Source organism: Meleagris gallopavo, chromosome 22 (genome assembly GCF_905368555.1).
Source record: "Meleagris gallopavo chromosome 22, MGAL_WU_HG_1.1, whole genome shotgun sequence".
NCBI lineage: Eukaryota > Metazoa > Chordata > Aves > Galliformes > Phasianidae > Meleagris > Meleagris gallopavo.
In genome coordinates, this window is record NC_139425.1 from 12,956,379 (window position 1) to 12,972,391 (window position 16,013).

Here is a 16,013-nt window from a genome sequence, read left to right on the forward strand (position 1 = left end):
AACAGGTATTATAAGCAACAGCAGGTTGTTTTCTCCCTTATGGACCTCAGCCCCTGCTTTCAAAAAACTGCTTGCTTATGTCTTACGATGCATTTTTACCTAATTGGAAGGGAGATAAGTAATTAAATTTAATGGAAACCAGGGCTTCAAAAGGAATACATAATTTTTGAAGCCATAATTTCTATTACTTTTTATTACCTTTACCTATGTTTTATATGGCAAAGGGTCACAGAACAGATGCAGCTGCTAAACTGGGTGGCTTAGCATACAAAGTAAGCTTCTGCAGAGAGCAGGAGCAAGTCAGAGGATATGAGTGAATTCACTTCAGAAGGCAAATGAAGTTTTGAGTCATTGCTGAGTCAGGTAAAATTCCAATTTAATACAACACCTCTAAAATACAACCTCTCCTAGATGAGGCAACAATAATCAACTAACCAAATCTACTCATAAGAGGAAGGGGAAATTCTGAGTAGAAGTGCAAAAATGAATCATTATTCTGATAATGTTTTTGTTATTATTTTCGCAGATGGATCTGAAAGCTCTTACAACTCAATTAAGTTACCACAGTCAATAAAAACAAAGAGCAAAACCAGGGCAGATACTTTCCGCCCAGACACGATGGTGATGGGCACATTAGAAATGAGGTAGATTAGATAGATGAACTAGATAGACACATCTAACTGTCCTCCAGTGCACTCATTTGTTTGACAGCCTGGAAAATGCCAACATTCCTGGGATTAAATGAAAATAGAAAACTGCATTTTCACTGTAAAATACACTCAGAACTTCACAATGTCAGTTTCTTCTTGTTAAAATAAACCAGGGCCCAACCAAGTACTTCCAAAGAGGCTCAAAGTACGATGCACTAAATGAAACAGTAACTAAGACACTACTGACTGAAAGCCCTTACACTGCTACTCTTTAGTCCCAGCATATTAGTAGAGTGATACCACTTGCACACACTCAATACACCGATTTTTCTTGAATTCAACACCATCAAAGTGCTAAATTGCCTATTTTGCACTGCTGCCTTGAAACCATATTCCTTTACTGCACAATTGCCAATTCCTCTACCCTTATAGGCCCATTGAACATTTTTTCTACTGTGGTACATTTCCCCCCACTTTATTAATCAAAAATGTAAAAGTAAACAAAGGTGTTGCATATAAAAAAATAAACAGCAACAAGAAGTGGACTGATCCTCCCCAGAGATTTCTGGCCCAGGTTACAGACATACTGGCAAGGCTTTTGCTGCAGCGCTCAGAAAAACACACGCACACTAACACACACACAGCACCCGTGCTCATATTCAACAGCTCCGTATTTTTTCCCAGCACCAGGGCACGTGAGTAAGTTCGAAGCTAGATTTGGCAGTGTGCAGTTTGGCAGTCTCCAAGCCAGATCCTGCTCTTGCCCCCTCCAGCTCTGACAGAAGTGCTGGCTGCACCCGGGGAGCTGCACGACATCCCGGTGCTGTCGGGGAGAACAGAATCCAGCTTCTTGTGACAGTTTTCCCTACACAAAATCACAATCAGCCAAACACATTTGTAATCTACTGCAGCTGGTGTTTCTATAATTGATAGAGATATAAAAGCCCTGTTTGCTAAAGTTGTACTTTTGTATTTTTTTTTCTTGGGGGAGTTGTGCAAAAGCAGCTACAAAAAGTGGGCTTTAAATCTCAGATAATGTAGCTCCCTTTAGAATCCCAAGCTTAAAGCAAGTAGTTATGAGTTTTAGAGATGCAAAAAAAATGAAGCTAAAAACAAACATTTATTTTACTTGACGTAGCAAAACAGTGGATTAAAAAGTTAAATCAATGCACCGTCTGAATGGTTCCTGCTGTAGCTGCAATTTCAAATGAAATAAGAATGTTATAAAAACTCTTGCATATTAGGCACATTTGGAAATGTCTCCTTGTAACTGTTCTTTAAGTGTTCTGTCTATGAGCACTAACAGGTCACTGCACAGGAAATGCAAAAATATGTTACATTTTAATCAGGGCATATAAAACACTGTCTAGAATGTTACATTGCCCTTGGGAATCTGCAGTAAGTAGGGGAACTTTTACAAAGTCCAGGTCACTCTCCCCATTACATCACTGTTAAAAAATAAAAAATTATTAGGTTAAATTATATAGATGTCATGTATTAGAACTTTCCCAGTTGTAGGATGATGGCTAAGAGATGCTTATTTCCTTGGAGAAACTCATAATCACCCTCTTGTTCCCCTGCACATACTTTATATATTGAAAATAGTGCATTTTAACTGAACTGAAATGTTTCCAAACAAAAATAATGACAGAAGACAAATATAAAAATGAGACTTCTCGTATACTTGCCCTAACAACAAATTTCAGCACTTCACCTTAACACACAGACACCAATTGAAAACCTGCCTGGTTGTACCTCACAGGTGATTAAAAATGAAAGAAGGGATTTTAGCAGAGATGTTTGGAAATGATTAAGGTAAAATGTCCCTAATCCAAACAAGTGGAAACCCAGATGTCAATGTCATAACATTCCCCCAACCCCCATAAATATTTCTCCAAGCGATTTACCTCTGTTTAACCCAAATCACAAGATCATAAAATATCTAATAAGTTCACAGAAACAGCAAAAGAGTGATGTGAGTGTGACTGTTTTCTAGATTAACATTCTTGGCATTTTAGCTATTTAACATACAGAATCTAGGAGGTGACACAAAACAGTGTCCCCAAGACGTCCTGCTCTGCTCTCACTGCTCCTGGTTCAACTTTCGTCACTGAGTTCCAGACGGAAAGACTCCATCTCTATGAAAAATCTCCCAAGGAGCAACAAAATGAAAAGCCGTGCCCTGAGTGAGCAGCACCCAACATGGCCCACTGCCCGCTGGGGAACATGGCGGCTGCCTCCACAGCGGCTGCCTCCACAGCGGCGCTGCTCAGCCCGCTGCCGTTTGCATGCTGCAGCATGAGAGCAGATCTCAAAGTAACAGGCCCTTTTTTTTTTTTATCTAAACAGATATCTGTGGTTGAAACTCTTGGCATTATTCTTTGTATTTTTTCTCCGAGCTGCTTGCTTTAGTACAACAGCTTTGTAGCTGCCAGCATTTTCCACACTTAGTTCCAGCCTACCTACGGCGCGCAGCTCCTCCAGGTCCAGCAGCCGCCTCAGCCCCTCAGACAGCACACGGGCAGCGCAAAAAGTGGCTTTTTCCACACAACTGAGGGTGCCCCTGGTGCTGGGACAGCCTTCCTTCCCCCACCCACCGCCAACATGGGCTGTGGAGAAGTAGCAGCGGCCCAGAACTGACTCCTGTTCTTACCCCTGCCATCAAAATGGTTCCAAAGAAAGTTTATCAATCAAGTGATAGGCACTCTATATATAAAAATAAAAATAAAAATAAAAAAATATATATTAAAAAAAGCTGGCCCCATCCAGGTGCCAGCTGACACGCTCGGTGCTGACATTTCCCTTCCTCTGCTTTCACTGCTCAGACCCATGGCCATCCTGCAGCAGGGAAAGCAATTGTCCTACTTTCACCCAGCTAACACATATTTTAAGGCAATGTAATTGAAAAAGGGAAACTGAGAACTGAGCTTGCGTGGTGGAGATGGCATGCTTGGAGAATGCTGTGTCACCTTCTAAAAATTCTTTGGCAACAGCAACTTTTCGACTTTGTAAGTCAGACAAATTTGGGTGGATTCTTTTTTTTTTTTCCAGGGAAGGCAGAAGATACCTCTGAAAAATATTCGCATCACTGCCAGAAATCAGTGGTCCTGCAGCTTTGGAAATAAAACCCTGACATACGCCTTTTGCATTTTTGCCAAACAACATCCTACCCTAAACTTCAGGAAGAACATTTTAATAAAGGAAACACAGATTCTGGCAATGGAAAATGTTACTCTGAACAGCTCAGATCTGGAAACACTAGAACCAGTAGAAATCAAGCTTTTGAACAGAAAAATCCAAACAATCTGGACTACCCGTATTGTTGTGTCCATGATATAGATGTTATTGCTGTGCCCGGGGCTATGCAGTACTCCCAGCATCCATACAACAATGCTCTCAAGACCTCCATTGGTTTTCTGCTCTTTTCAGCCTCTTCCCTTATTTTCCCCTTTTTGTTATCATGCAGCTGAACTTTTTCCATGTCAAAGGGCTGCCAGGCAGGGGACAGTGCTGAGCCTTGAGCAGCAATGCTGACTGCTTGTTCTGCCTCATCCATAGCACGCTGCCTCAACGGTTCAAGCAATCCATCTGGCTAGAGGGATCATCAGACAAAAACAAACAAACAAATCCATAACTCAGATCACAGAAAAGGTCTTGGTCTACGTTATACGAGCCGTTTTTTCCTCATGTGCGAGTTACACAATAATTGGCTAAGCCTACAAAATCCAGGTCTTAGTCCCTGATTCAGCCCGAGGGTTTCCTTGGCCTTAGATTTCAGTGCAGACTTAAAAATTGATAGCAACTCCTTTTTAATCATCAACTGCTCATGATACATGTTTTAATGACATGCATTTAATTTCGGTTTTGGACATACAATTTATTCAAATTCAATATAAATTCGAGGGTTGTGAAATGGGGTCTTGCAATTGTTTTTAAGCCCTTTTTCAAGTTATGAGATACATTTGAAATACAAAATTGAAGGAGTTTGGTAATGTCAGGTGATGTTTTGTTAGCTTTTGACAGGAGAAAATACTTAATACCCTCATTTTTTTCCTGCTCTGAATATTAGTTTAATTGTCACAAATAATTAAATGCTTATGAGTAAAAGACATCTTTAGACATTTTGACAATATGTATTAAGAGATGCTTTAAGGGAAATCTGCACAGATCGGCTTTTATTTGTTATGCTAAACAATGATGCATCTTGATTGCATTTGCTCCTTATTTGTGTGTGCAACAGGAGACGTACTGTGAATGATCTGTAAGGAATAAAATGACAGTATTTGACAGGCTAGGAAATGTCTGGGCGAGGATACAGGATAAGGAAACCTAAAAGGGCATTGTTTGTAGAGGGGCAATGGGATAGAGACACTCCCTTCAATCTAAGGCAATGAAAGGCGCCAACGACTAAATTACAGTTAATAAGAATAAGAAATAAACATAAATTACGTACACAAGGCTCAAGTTCAAGGACTTTGGACCACTAAAATATATATCTCTCATTATATCAATTATCAAAGAGAGACAAATTTCCATCCTCAGCATTTACATATGAACTCTAATAACCTACTATTCAGAAATAGAGGCAAGCATTAATTTCCACATGAAAAGGAGCCATGGGAGAGCTTCCCAAGTCCCCAGCTCCTGGGAAGAAAGCCCTACCTGGTGATTTGGCCATGAATGCTCCGGCCTCTGCAGGAGGGGGAAGCAGGTGGTCTCCCAGGTATGGCAGATTAGCTCTCTATTACCTAAGATTTATTCTGAGTTCCTGTCAATATAATGGCTGAAACAACCGTTCCTGAAAGGTAATATGGCGTGAAAATAAACATAAACAATCCTTAATGAATCCATAGGCCATTACGTGCATCATATTTCTTCTATAGGCAATACATACATCTCCACTTAAAAAAAACCAATGCTGCCCTTGATCAAAGCTCAGCAATTCCTGTTCACACAGACGCCCACATAAGGATTTAGACCCTTAACTTTAGAAGCCGGTTTACAAAAATTAGAGCCTCAGAATTTATTACCAGAGATTTCCAACCACCTCTGGTGGTCTGTGTGGAAGAAAATATGCATGTTCTGTTAGACAATAATTAGACTAGGTTTTTCATATTTCTCAGAGCAAGGCATTATATATGAAATACAGAGTTGGGTCTCAGATTGACAAAGAAATACAAAGCAGTGTAAGGGGGAAAAGGAACCATAATAAAACTTTCCGGTCCTGAACCTTATCACTGACCAACAGCACATCCGAGGATCATTTAGGAAAGTAAAAAACTTACTAAAATTATGCTGACTAAAACGACTCCCCTAGAAAAGATCCCCCTGTTCTGAAGTTAACGGAGCCCAGTCTCCTGCTGGAAGCGCGCTGACAATATTAATGTGATCTAATAGCTAGAGTAGGGAATTAGGACCAAAAGCTGTTTGACCTTGAGCAAATCAACCAATACCTCCTGCCTTCAATTTACCTTCCTGTGAAATGGGAACAAGATATTCTGCTCCACTGGGGTCATTCTACAGAGCACATAGCATTGGTAAGGAATCCTTGGAAGAAAGGTGTGAAGAAATATTACTCCACTCCCTATCACAGAGCACATATGAGCAGGAACCATGCTGCTAATCAAAAGCACTAGAAAGCTTTTAATTTTTTAACATTTAATGTTACAGATGATCAATATAACTACTTAGCTTCTTTCTCCTTTCACATGTTAATTTAATGCAACTTGTACTGTGCCCATAAATGTTATGACATGGCTGAAAAACACATAAAAAATTAATTTTAATACACAAACATACCAGCTAGACTAAGATTCTGTTACTTCAATACAAAACATTACAAACAAATCTGGATTGGGGTTGGGTTTTTTTTTTTTGTCCACTCAGATTGCAGACACCAAATGAGTTCTTCTATGTGTACAAAGAAAATTACAGACTTTACGAATTGAGGTGGTAATTTCCAGTGCAACTTACACAAAATGGTATGGAAAATTCAGAGTAAAACTTTTCCTTTCTACAGGGAAAAAAAAAAACAAACACACACACAAAAAAAAAAAAAAAAAAAAAAAAAAAAAACCACCATAACAGGACTTCTGTGCAACTGAAGGGCCAGTGATAAAAATAGGCTTGTTGTCTACACATTTCAAACTGCATCAAAGTGCAGATTTTCATCCTGATCTGCTCTTTCACTATATAAATCATTGCAGTCAAGGTATTACAGTGAATTTATTTATTTTCATTAGAAACAAGAATTGTGTGCTGTGCTTTTTTCTATAGAAATTCTGCACATAACAGACCCAATATAACTTCAGCAAAGTTGCTTTGGGAATATTTAATAGCATTTTTTAACTTATGAAAGCAATACAGAATGAGATTTACTACAGTTTAAGATAAGCGGGTCTTAATTTTATATGAACAAAGAGACTTAAAAAGCAACCAGAAAGAGTTCTGACTATCTTGTGGAATATTAGGCCTTGCGCAAAATTGGCCCTGTTCTCTTCTGCATGCATAGAAACAAATACAAGAGGCTTTTCAATTAGATGAGCCTTTTGAGAGGGATGCAGGAAGAGCCAGAGAGCTCCTTAAAACTTTATTGCTTCTGTCTTTGTCAGGATGGGACGTACACTAAAAATGACCAGCAAGATTTTGTTTCTAATTTGACCTCCTCATTTTATTGGTTTCCCAAAATGGGAGCGGGGATGTTGATCTGGATCGGTTTTCCCCAAATACTCAGTAGTTTTGTTTTTCTATAGCCGTCTAGAGCTAAGGATGCTTCCCATGGTCTCTTCAGCACAGTAACTTTAATGAGCCTCGGTATCATTAGACAATACAGTTTACAGAACAGAAGGAAAAAAGACACAGAAAGGAATAAGATAGAGCTATAATAGATACAAGCTGTGGAGATGAAAGAAAGAAGTCAGCATCTCATTTGCATTAATACAATAAAAATACAGCATTAATGTTGCTAGTTGTAAATTTTTTTTCAATAAAGTTGAGCCTGATTATATCTGAAAAAAAAAAAAAAAAGACAGGCTGTGCATCTCTCACAGGTCTTGCAAGGGTTTCGGCTTTACAGAAGAGTTACTGGCTATTAACTTCCTACATTTAATTGCCACTAAAAACAATCTCTGTGAAACCCCATGTGAAAGGCACTTCTCAAGTACCAATGGTCTGATCTTCCAAAGCCCAAGCTGCTTTGTTTACAGCAACAAATTCAGAGCCACTCCTCACATAACTCCACTCCATCATTATGTTATGCGTTTTGTTTACTGGTATTATGTGTGCATACATATAAAATTATATACACATGCACATACTGTACAGTTCATCCTGAGAATCAGAGAAATGTGATACTGCCAGCTTTGTTTATTCAAAAATCACGAATCACGCCCTCAGAAATCATGAGACTAGCTGAAAATTACGAGATGCTAAAAAGAGTCGCTGTGAGAATCATGGTATTCCTCTTCTGGCATAAGAACCTTTAGGCTGTATGCTTTCAGTCTCCCTAGTTCCCCATAGCAAGGGGTTTTAAATAAATTTTTCCTTTAAAATATGTATTTGGCACTTGGATAATCACAAGACTCCAGGAGCTGCAGGTTTAAGGAAAACATGCACTAACAAAGGGCTTCCAGTGGACACAACTCCCAACATCGCAGGAATTTTAACGTTTTCGGACTCTGGTGGGATACTCAAAACCTGCTCTAAACTACTGCACTGTCCAGCTCGTATCAGTAAGAAGGTTCCACTCCCAGACAGGCACGTACCTATCCTTTCTGCAGGGCAGGGATCTGTTTCCTATACATTTAGGACCGCAGGTTCCATTCAGGTGTAGCATTTTACCAGTAACTGGAACAATCTGGTGCTGCACCTTATGAAATACGGATTTTTCACAATTTAATCCTGTCATTTTGTAACTATTGTTATGAGTTCATTTTTCCTAGGGCAAAGGGGAAAAACAGTTCTTTTTGGGAAACAAAGATTCTCTTCATTTTCCTAAATGAAACACTTAATGCAACACTTAGATCATAAGACCAGTTTTTCCACTTTTTGCCTGAAAAATCTCAGAAGCCAACGAATGAAAAGCCGGCAGTTAAAGAGAGATGTGTAAATCTAATGGGAAACAGCATGCTTCTGTGATGCGTTTCTCCTTGAAACCTTACAAAATACACTATTCACTGTCAAGGCATTTCGGTGTTGCAAAAACTGTTATTATAATATGGCAAAAACGACTCGGCGCCAAGATCCAGCAGCCTCAAGTGAGAGGTCACCTTAATGAGGAAGAACTGATCTTGATGGCTAAAACTACACGGAACTTTTACACTTCCCATTCGCAGAACCCTTTTCGCGCTTCTACCTGAGAGCTGCTGCCCATGTGCACCGTGCAACCAGCACATTAGGAAAAGGACTCCTTAAAAGACTGTATCATCTACTGGTACCAAGAAACTGTTCAATAATTAACACAGAGAGTGGAAATGTGTTTGAGAAGTGAAGTTAGCCAAGCAAGTAAAACATGTCAGTCGCACAGGCACTAGAAAAGAGCAGTGTGCAACCCTCAGTAACACAAGTTACAGCCAGAACTCTTCCCCAGATTTTAAAGGCAGGTTTATGCTTTAAAGCTGGGTAGTAGAATCTGGTCCCTCTTCGGATGCAAAATGCTGCTAGAAAAATACTTAATTTCATAGCTTAACAGCCCAGTCTGACAGAGACAGTCTTTACACAAACCAGTTACCCACTGAAGCAAAGTGCTGAGTAAGAGATGCAGAACTGGACCCGCTCTCATGTAAATTATTGTAATTAAATAGGTAATGAAAAACCACCGCTCTTGCACGAATGAAATGTGAGACTTCAGCTAAGAGTGTAATGTGTTTCCAATTGACTCCTATATCAGATTCGGAGACAGATGAAAATGTCTCTCTGCTTGCATGAGCACGCTTTGGAGGTACAACTACGCAAATATTTTCATTTTGCAGAGAAGAGGGATAAACAAAGGGTTATTTTAGCTGTAAAGTCAGTAGGATATTCTTTTTTTAAGGCATAATATGGCATGCACATGTTTCAACCTAAGAGGCATTAAATAGAATTTGAATCATTTTACTTTGCATTTGCTAATAATACGTCACCCAGTAGATGAACCAGGCCTTATTCTCCCCTCTGTGAGCTGATATGGGTTTTTTTTGTTTTTTTGTTTTTTTTTTACATTTGAGCTCTTAAGATCTGCACAATAGCTTAACACAATAAGTGTTTAGCCTCTGGTTCCAACTGTAATTGATAGAGCACGGTTCCATTCCCTCTGCTGCTGCTAAGTTGGGAACTGCAGCCACAGCAACTGACAGCTTTTTTTTTTTTTTCCCCCGTGAGTCTGGAGTTGCTCTCTGGGAGTGATGTCCTCATTGGGACGTGGAGGGAAATGAGAATGGCTCACCCCGGCACCGGGCCGTGCAGGAGCTCCAGGGACCTCTTCTAGGGGAAACGGTTGCTGCAGGTGGGTGCTGCTGATGGGAGAGAAAAGCAGGGGAGAAAGCTCTGGGAGGAAATAGCAAAATCCTGCAGTCTGAAGAAAACGGGCTTTTCGATTACAGAGCGCAGAGGAGGGAGAGCATTTGCTGAACAGAATTTCTGACAATGAGCGTATTTGTAAAAGTGCTATAAGATTATGTCATTTACTGATGGAAACTCCTGGTAAGTCCCAGTCTTTATATAGTGATAATATACTGTGCTTTGAGATGCGAGATTCAAGCTGAAGTAAGAAAACAGCTGAAGTGAACACGACTGCAGATTGTCCCATTCAGGCCCGAGTTCTGACTTGGGAGAATCACACTGTGCCCTTGGGCTTAGTAGCCCGAGTCCAGAATTCAGTGCAGATGGCGACTAATTTTGGTGGCTCTTTACTTGCAAAAGTACCTATTTTGGTACGTATTTAATTAACCAAGTTTTAATGCCTTCTCTTGTTTGGCTTTTTTGTCATCTGTCAGCATTGCGATGTGCTCAGTAACTGAAAGGTTCTGGGGCATCAGCTATTTAGGTGGTTTTGATGTGGACTTGCTTTTCTGGAAGACGCTTAAACAAAGCACTGCTGCCATTTCTACAGTTTCATTCAGTGCTGCTTGCGTGGAAACTACTTCTATTCCCGTATAATAAAGGATACAAATAATGCCTGAAAAGCCGCAACGCTCTCAGTTATTAATACATTACACACTGCTTCCTTTCATCACAGAAATGCACGCGGCAGACCTTGCTGGCCATCTACTCTGCTCTCTAAAGAAGCAGAATTTCACTTTCTAAATACGTTTCTGTTTTAAATAACCTTTACTACTAAAGTGCAGACTGCAGCTCCAGCGGACTGACTGCTACCCATCTTCTGTTTGCCACTATCTGGGGACTTCTCCAAAACAAGACTGCCTCATTCTACTGCGCCAATAAACAAAATAAATGTGGCCGATATCTGTTCCTGCTGTACTTTTCAAGGGCTCTGGTTCTTAGATAGCCTATTGGAGCTGGGAGGAAAGAAAAGAAGAAAGACGAAATTGCACTCGGAAAAGGCGTTAAGTCTGGATTCGTCTTTCAGGCTTTAAAAAAGCAAACTAGCAATTCATGATCACAAAATAAAATATGCACATTTAAACAGGCTGCAGGGGAAAGTAGAGTTTAGTCCAGTGAAATTGTGTTTGAAAGCTATTTCATACCCCTAGGAATAAAATCTGAATAGCAATTTTGCTCTGCTCCCACCTTTTTTCCACCCTTCTGTTAATATATTACCATTTGTTATGGAATGGTTACAAGAGTTCTGCCCCAGAGGTGGCTGCGTGGTGCGGAAGGACGAAGCGCTTTCTGGGCCTGGGTCTCCTCTTACTCCCAGGGGCAGGCAGCGCTCATCGCAGCCGCACTGATGCGAGCAAAGCTATTTCTGCTTTGTACCTGAGCGGGAGAAGAACTGGGCCCGCGGTCTGCACAGCCCTTGTGAGTCGTTTGGAGGAAGGCGACAGCACAAACAGGTCCTTATTGTAAACAGAAGTATGATACTAACGCAGCCACAGGCATAACGAGCTCCAAAAACCTGCTTTAGGAACTACTGAAATGGAGATGACGATAAAAAGAGTGACGACTCGGAGCAGATTCGGCCCTGGAAAGATCAAAATGCATTCAACGTAATTCTGGCATTGCTGTGCAATGAAGTATCTCTAAAAGTATAATTTGAGATCAAAAATCCCCATCGTCAAACATAAATAGTGCCCCATTTATCCAATTACGCTACCTTGTTTCATTACAATGCTCTGTAATATATTTCTTAGGAATACAAGGCTTAATATTAATAATAGAACAGGACAAAATTGCCATGTATATTTCTCTAGATAGATTTTCATCTAGCAGCAGGACTTCACTTCTGATTCACTCGCTGGTTCTCTCTAACCTTTACATTATTCATTAATCAAACTAGAAACCTGCTTTCAAAGTCAGTGCATGGTAGTAATTATTTACAGTTGTGCATAGTATTTAATTTTAAGCAATGACAAAAGCAGGCATGTCCAGAATCATAAGGCTTATCATTTTTCTTCCGTTGGAGGTGAACTATCTAAGGGAGCCAAAAGTTGCAAACTTCTCTTCAATATCTCTGCTGCCATCAAGACAAAATGCAGTGCAACTGATACATTTGAACTTGTACAAGTGAAAATAAATAGAGTGAAAATTAAGTAATATATAATGTATTAACTCCTTTAAATAAAAGGAATAAAGAGATTTGCTATCAGCCTTGATGAGAGATCCGTTTCTTATTGCACAGTCTGTCTACTGTCACTTTGAGGTACTTTGCAATCTGCAAAACAGAACCTCAGTGCTACCCTGAAAATGAAAGTCAGTTTTAAGAGCTACACACAAGAGGCATGTCTGCACTTTGGAAGCCCCCCCGCCCCCCACAAACACACAAATACAACTTCAAAGCAGGAGAACTATTGCAAATGTACGGACCGACTTCAAATCAGTTATGCTGAATGAAACCGGACTGCTTTCGCAGCGCTTTGCTCACCTGAAACAACACTGCTCTGAGGACAAACAGAATCACAGACATGCACTGTGGAAGACCAAGGCACGCATCAAAATGGGAATAAAGACGGAGAGACACAATTGTGGCCATTCAGGTTTCTACCTCCTCACTACGGCTGGCAAAATACTGTAATGTTCTGGATAGAAACATTTCTTGCTGTATTCTCAGCGGGGAAATCCTGGGAAACAACAGGATGGGCTTTGCTCACAAGAATTTACTTATTCTGCAGCCTGTGCTTCTAAAAAAGAACAGGATGCCCCTGCTACAGGAAGATACTACACACGTCGCAAGCGAAAATTCTACTTTGAAAATAAAATAAAATGAAGCCTCATACTCCTGACAGAAAGAAAAAAGGAGCAATTCTAGCACTGTCACTGTGATGATCAGCATCCATGAAAAAATAGCTATTTATCCTGCAAGTCGAACACATTAATGCCTTATTCAGATATAACCTCTTTGTGAATAAAACAATAATAGCAACTCATCGGAGAGTTCTTCTGAATATATATATAAATACATATCCGTGCTGAGCTTGACTACCATTTACATTGGAAGGGATTGCTGCTTGCCAGCCATACGCTGGCAGCCTGTGTGGGTGCATCACTGCTCAGGTCCCAAAAGGCTCTCCCTGGATGCCACCGTCCTACACCCGTATGAATAAGGCAAAATACGTAAGTTCATCAAAGTTGTGCACCTCCCAATTTCTCAAAAAGAACATTTGCCTCTGAATGTATCCCAAGCACTACTTTGCAAAGTTTATTCGAGCCACTGAAGTTGCCCATGCATTTTGTTCCATGGATAATACGACAACAGGAAAATATTCAGAGTATAAAAATTAATAGGCCATTTTGAAAGTGCAAACATGAAATATTAGTTTTCGTTGGAGAACTAATCTGACAAAGGACACACAGAAAAAAAAAAGGGGGAAAAACCCGCCTACATTAAAAGCCAAACAAGATAATAATTGTGCGTGTCTGGCTAAGAGAATCTAGAGGGCAAGCCTTACGTCATTGGCACTTGGGTTACCATGGTGAGTGATTTATTGATATATATCAAGAATGAATAGATCAAAGGCAGCAAGATGACAGGTGATCAATCAAATGTCAAATCAAAGCTGGCAATCAACTGGAAAGCTGATTTTTCAGTGGGTGGGTCTGGCAGAAGAAAAATGAACTTCCATATTGCGCTTCCCAGAAACAAAACCCCATCAGACTATTAAAAAAAAATAAAAAGCAATTAAGCAGCCTGGAAGAGAACTCTTTGAAAAGATTTACTATCGGGCCCACTCATCTGCCTCTCCTTCTTGGCCCCCAAAAGAAAAAGAACATCCTACGAATGACAAAACAGAACGCTTCCAAAGTTGCAAACTATTTCCTCCCCTAAGATAAATAAATTAATAAATAATCATAAAAAAAAAAAAAACGATCACAAAAGCACTTGGCGCGTGCAAATACGCCAACTCAGATACAAAACAAAAGAAGAATTTGATTGGAAAATGCGGCTCGTCTTCTAGCAGTCACAACGCTTCGCTTTATTTCCTGTTGCAATTTTCACCACCGCTGATCAAAGGCTGAACTTCCCCGCCGGGTTCAGCGCCGCAGCCCCTGCGCCGTTTCAGGCACACGCAGCGCTCGGGCAGCGCCGCACAGCCCCGCAACGGGAGCCTCAGCGCCCCGAGCCGCTCCGCCACGCGCGTTTGGGAAACAAAACGCCGCGGGGAAAAAGAACGACCGAAAAAAAAAAAAGAATAAAATAATAATAATAAGGAAATAAAGCGGGGAGCAAAGAGGAGGCTGCTCCCGGGCGGGGAACGGGGCCGGGGGAGAAGGGGAGAGAGCGGAGGAAAGTTGGGGGGAAGTTTGGCCGGGGCGGGCGCGGGGCGGCGGGAAGGGGTCGGGGCCGGAGAGCCGCGGGCAGGGCCGCGGGCACGGAGCGGCACGGAGAGTTCCGGGCACAGAGAGGGGGAGGGCGAGAAATAAATCCGGCTCCGGCCCGGGAAGGCGAGGGTGACCCTCGGTAATAATAAAGATGGGGGGAAGGATCGGGAGGAGCGGAGAGACAGCGCTGTGTCAGGGGATGGCTTCTCCTTACCTGCAGCCCGTTTGGGTGCTTGCTGTTTCCTCCTTGGCATCGCTCTACTTTCTCCAATCTCACTTCTGTCCCCAGATCCGGGAGCCCTGAGCCGCTCCGGAGCCGTGTTCGTGCGCCTCAGCCGCGGCCCCGGCACCCTCAGCCCCGGCCCCCCCGGCTGCGCTCACAGGAACCTGTTTGCCTTTATTTTATTTCAGAGATCTACGTTTCTTTCTCTCTCTCTCTCTTTTTTTTTTTTTGGTTGGCTTTTTTTTTTTTTTTTTTTTTAACTGTTGCAACACTTGCTTTGCTTTGATTCGAACATCCAAGCTCAGGAGCAAATGAAAGGCGCCCACAGTACCAGAGAGCGAGAATAAATAAATAACAAAATAGATATGTATATATTAGAAAGGCGGCTCTGGGAATGCTGCGGGGCTGCCGGGCTGCTTCCTCCCTCTCCTCCCTCTCCTCCTCCTCCTCCTCCGCGCCGCGCGGATGGCGGAGCGCTGCCCGGCGGTGCGCGGCGTGTGCGTGCGCGCGGAGCGCTGCAGGTTCGGTGCTGTCAGATGCCAGGCAGTGAGTGATATGGGAGAGGACAGGGAGGCTTCGGAGGGAAGGAAATCTGCTGTTCGCACACACACGCGCGCACACACACACACACACTCGCACACACGCACACACACACACACACATACAGGCAGGGCGAGGCGATGCCAGCAAACATCGATCCGCTGAGCAAACTGCACATTAACAAACTCCTCCTCCGCGCCCTGATGACAGGAGGAAATTTACTCCGCGCAGTTTATTAAAGAGACAGCGCGCGCCGCCGCCGGGCCCGGAGCACCTGGGGCGCGCGGCGCCGACGCCCCCCCACCCCGCGCGCGCCCCTCTCCCACGAGTGCGCGTCCCCCTCGCCCCACGCGCGAGCCCCAGTGCCACGCGCGGCCCCGCGCGGAGCCTCCTGGGGGGGGCGCTGCGGGGCGGCCCCGGGGCTCCTTTCCTCGCGCTCCCTCGCGGCCGTCCCGCGCTCAGCGCAAACTCGGGTGAAGTTGAGGTCGCTCCCGAGCCGCCCTCGAGGCCCGTCCGTACCGGACACCCCGCGGCATCGCGGCCGAGCGCAGGGTGGGAGTGCGGTGTCGCGTCCGCTGTCGCAAGGCGCCCCGCACCCGCACTGGGGAGGTACGACCCCGCGCCGTGCCGCCGAACCGCCCTCACCCCGCGCGGAGCCCGGCGGGCGCACGGCAGGTGGGATCCCG

General features: G+C 42.8%; 1 protein-coding gene across 6 annotated transcripts in view; it reads right to left on the bottom strand.

Annotated features, from left to right (window-relative positions):
- TSHZ2 (teashirt zinc finger homeobox 2) overlaps positions 1 to 15,544 on the bottom strand; it is a 213,170-nt gene extending 197,626 nt beyond the window's left edge. For 4 of the 6 annotated variants that reach the window (XR_014887777.1, XM_085241771.1, XM_085241768.1 and 1 more), the window contains exon 1: positions 14,779 to 15,544. Coding sequence is in view for 4 of the 6 variants with exons in the window: in XM_085241771.1 (XP_085097897.1) it covers positions 14,779 to 14,818 (40 nt within the window). In the remaining 2 variants the exon portion in view is untranslated. The remainder of the gene's footprint in view (positions 1 to 14,778) is intronic. The other 2 variants (XR_014887776.1, XM_085241766.1) reach the window with 1 other exon arrangement.
- Between the last annotated feature and the right edge of the window lie 469 nt (positions 15,545 to 16,013).